Raw genomic sequence first — 3,405 nt, 5'->3', positions numbered from 1 at the left:
AACGCAGGACACTTGGTGACTAAAGTCAGAGCCTATGACGCTGATATAGGATATAACGGCTGGTTACTCTTTTCACTGCAGCAAGTCACTGACCACAGTCTCTTTGGTTTGGACCGCTATACAGGACAGATCAGAACACTTCGCTCCTTCACAGAGACAGACGAGGCTGAGCACAAACTGATCATACTGGTCAAAGACAATGGGAACGTGTCGCTCTCAGCAACAGCTACTGTGGTGGTCAAACTTGTGGAGCCCAAAGAGGCTTTTGCAGCTTCTGATGTTAAAAGTTCAGCAAAAGATGAGGAGGGGACCGATGTGACTTTTTATCTGATGATAACTTTGGGCTCAGTTTCTGTACTTTTTCTCATCAGTATCATTGTGCTGATTGCAATGCAGTGCTCCAAAACCACAGACTATACTTCTAAATATCTGCAAGAGACTAATTATGACGGGACACTGTGCCACAGCATCCAGTACAGATCTGGAGAGAAACGGTACATGTTAGTTGGACCCAGAATGAGTATAGGATCTACTATAGTCCCGGGCAGCCACGCGAATACACTAGTGCTCCCAGACAGGAGGAGGGGATCTGGAGAGGTAAGATATTGAAAACAATGTGACGTACAAAATGTCTATATGCATCTCTTTCTCTCATTGAATTTTGCCCAATTGCCTATTTTATATTTATCATCTTTCTAAAAACCCTAGTACATAGAACACTAATCAGCAGCTCAAACAAACTCGAACATAGTACAAGTCTGATCAATTGTGATGCTTATTATTTGCATCTGTAGGTTAGTCCGATTCACAGGACAGAATTTGCTGTTTCTATAGCAAGAGATATTTGTATTCCAGCGTAGCAAAATTTCTTTGTTTTGTCGATAAGAGGCTCACTGCTTCACACAGTTGTGTCTATTCTTCACTTATCACGTGTTTGTCATTTTCAAGCTGATGAAAGCTGGTAAATACCAAACGCTTTGTTCAGATCTCTATCCATGGTGCTGAAAGGGAAATACTTTCTTGTCTATACAGAACTTAGTGCACGAAGAAATTAAATAAACTAAATCCATGGGATTTTTTAACAACTTAAACTATTATTCTTGTGCTACATCATTGAGAGACAATCTACACATATTTTGTTTGCTACACAAAGTAAACTGCTTGAGCAGGTGTTTAGATGCTGTAAATTTAAAACGCATATGGGGCAACTGGGTATGTTTGTTTTTAAAATGAGTTATATAATAGCCTTTTACTTTCCCAGTGACCTCTGGGTGTCAGTATTACATCGGGAAATCATAGGAAACGTTTACCCTCCCCTCAAAAAGCTTTTGTTTGCCCACTGTGAAAACCAGAGAAGGCATTTGAGTTGAGCTCGCTACCCGATGGAATCGTGTTGTGCTATTTCTACATTTGCGACAAAAACGGGTTGGATGCAGACATTCATTGCAGCAACGGGTTTTGGTGTATTAATGTATTGTTTTATAACGATGGGGTTCGAAACACAAACTAGGAGAACGGTCTGTTCCTGGTTTGCTTTTCATTTGGCTCTACTGCTGTTTGTCGGAAAACGGGCTTTGGCGGAAATAAGGTACTCTATTCCAGAGGAGGTGAAATATGGAACTGTTGTTGGAAATGTTGCGAAGGATCTTGGCCTTGACATCACCTCTTTGTTTGACCGACGGTTCCGTGTTGTGTCTGAATCTAAGGATGCATTTTTTGAGGTAAACCAGGACAATGGGGCTCTGTATGTGCTGAAGAAAATCGACAGAGAGGAGCTCTGTCAGGGTAGTGGTGCCTGCTTGACGGAGCTAAAAATCCTGGTCGAAAACCCTTTGGAAATACACTATGTAGCAGTAGAAATTACTGATGTAAATGACCACTCTCCTAGTTTCCCAGAAAAAGAACAAAGATTTGAAATAGGTGAACAAATATTGCCAGGAAGGCGATTTCAACTGCACACTGCTCGTGATCCCGATGCTGGAATTAACTCTATTCGTACATACACTTTGACTTCAAACGATCACTTTGAAGTAGACATCCGTCAAAGTGATGAGGATAAAATACCATTTTTAGTGCTGAAGAAATCGTTAGACAGAGAACAAACGGACAAACACACGCTGCTGGTTACAGCAGTTGATGGAGGAAAACCTCAACGATCAGGCACACTAAATGTTTCTATTATTGTTCTGGACAGTAATGATAACCGTCCAATGTTTAGTCAGGAGGTTTATCAAATTACAATACAGGAAAATGTTCCCGTCGGTACTTCAGTGTTTAGAATGAATGCCACAGATCCAGATGAAGGCATCAACAGCGAAGTTGAATACAGCCTTGGAAAAACTCTAAAGAAAAACGTCTATGATATTTTTGAATTAGACAAACTAACCGGAGAGATTAGAGTAAAAGGTGTGGTGGACTATGAAGAAAATGACGTTTATAAACTGGATGTTGAGGCATCAGATAAAGGAACACCTCCATCAGCGGGTGAGTGTAGAGTCATTATAAAGATATTAGACGTCAATGATAATCCACCGGAAATAGAAGTCACATCGCTCTCAAATTCAGTGTCCGAAGACTCAAAGCCTGGAACAATTGTATCCCTCATTAGTGTGAAGGACAAAGACTCTGGTGTCAATGGAAAAATAATATCAAGCATAACCTCAGACGTGCCTTTTGAATTAAAGCCTTCTTACAAGGAAAACATATATTCAGTTGTCACAAAGGGATTTTTGGATCGAGAGGAGGTGTCACATTATGAAATAACAATAAAAGCCACCGATTGTGGTGAACCTCCCTTATCTACCGTTAAAACTCTGAGCATCCAGATATCAGATGTAAATGACAACAGACCGCAATTCTCTCAAAATACCTTACAGTTTTATCTGATAGAAAATAACGTAGCTGGAGCGTCGATATTCTCCGTGAGCGCAACGGACAAAGACTTAAATGACAACGCAGTTATTTCATATCACATTGTGAGAGAAGGGAGCCAAAATGATATAATGTCTTTCCTCAACATAAACTCTGAAAACGGAGACATTTTGGCGCTAAAAAGTTTCGACTTTGAAACTCTGAAAACGTTCCAGTTCCAAGTTGTTGCCTCCGATTCTGGAACTCCGTCACTGAGCAGCAACGTCACAGTGAACGTGTTCATTCTGGATCAGAACGACAACGCTCCAGTCATCCTGTATCCAGTCAGCTCTAACGGTTCTGCTGAAGGTGTGGAGGAGATTCCCCGCAATGTGAACGCAGGACACTTGGTGACTAAAGTCAGAGCCTATGACGCTGATATAGGATATAACGGCTGGTTACTCTTTTCACTGCAGCAAGTCACTGACCACAGTCTCTTTGGTTTGGACCGCTATACAGGACAGATCAGAACACTTCGCTCCTTCACAGAGACAG

The 3,405-nt window shown here is 41.3% G+C and overlaps 1 protein-coding gene across 1 annotated transcript; it reads left to right on the top strand.

Moving 5' to 3' along the window:
• Positions 1 to 9: 9 nt before the first annotated feature.
• Positions 10 to 3,401, top strand: LOC123964277 (protocadherin alpha-8-like; the record flags this gene model as incomplete). The annotated part of the gene is made up of 1 exon (XM_046041346.1): positions 10 to 3,401. A coding segment is annotated over exon 1 (2,019 nt), but the record flags the coding sequence as incomplete, so codon positions are not given.
• Positions 3,402 to 3,405: the final 4 nt, after the last annotated feature.

This window comes from Micropterus dolomieu, unplaced genomic scaffold, assembly GCF_021292245.1.
Source record: "Micropterus dolomieu isolate WLL.071019.BEF.003 ecotype Adirondacks unplaced genomic scaffold, ASM2129224v1 contig_1477, whole genome shotgun sequence".
NCBI lineage: Eukaryota > Metazoa > Chordata > Actinopteri > Centrarchiformes > Centrarchidae > Micropterus > Micropterus dolomieu.
Note: the sequence above shows the minus strand (reverse complement) of the source record. Positions and strands in the feature narration are given on the sequence as shown.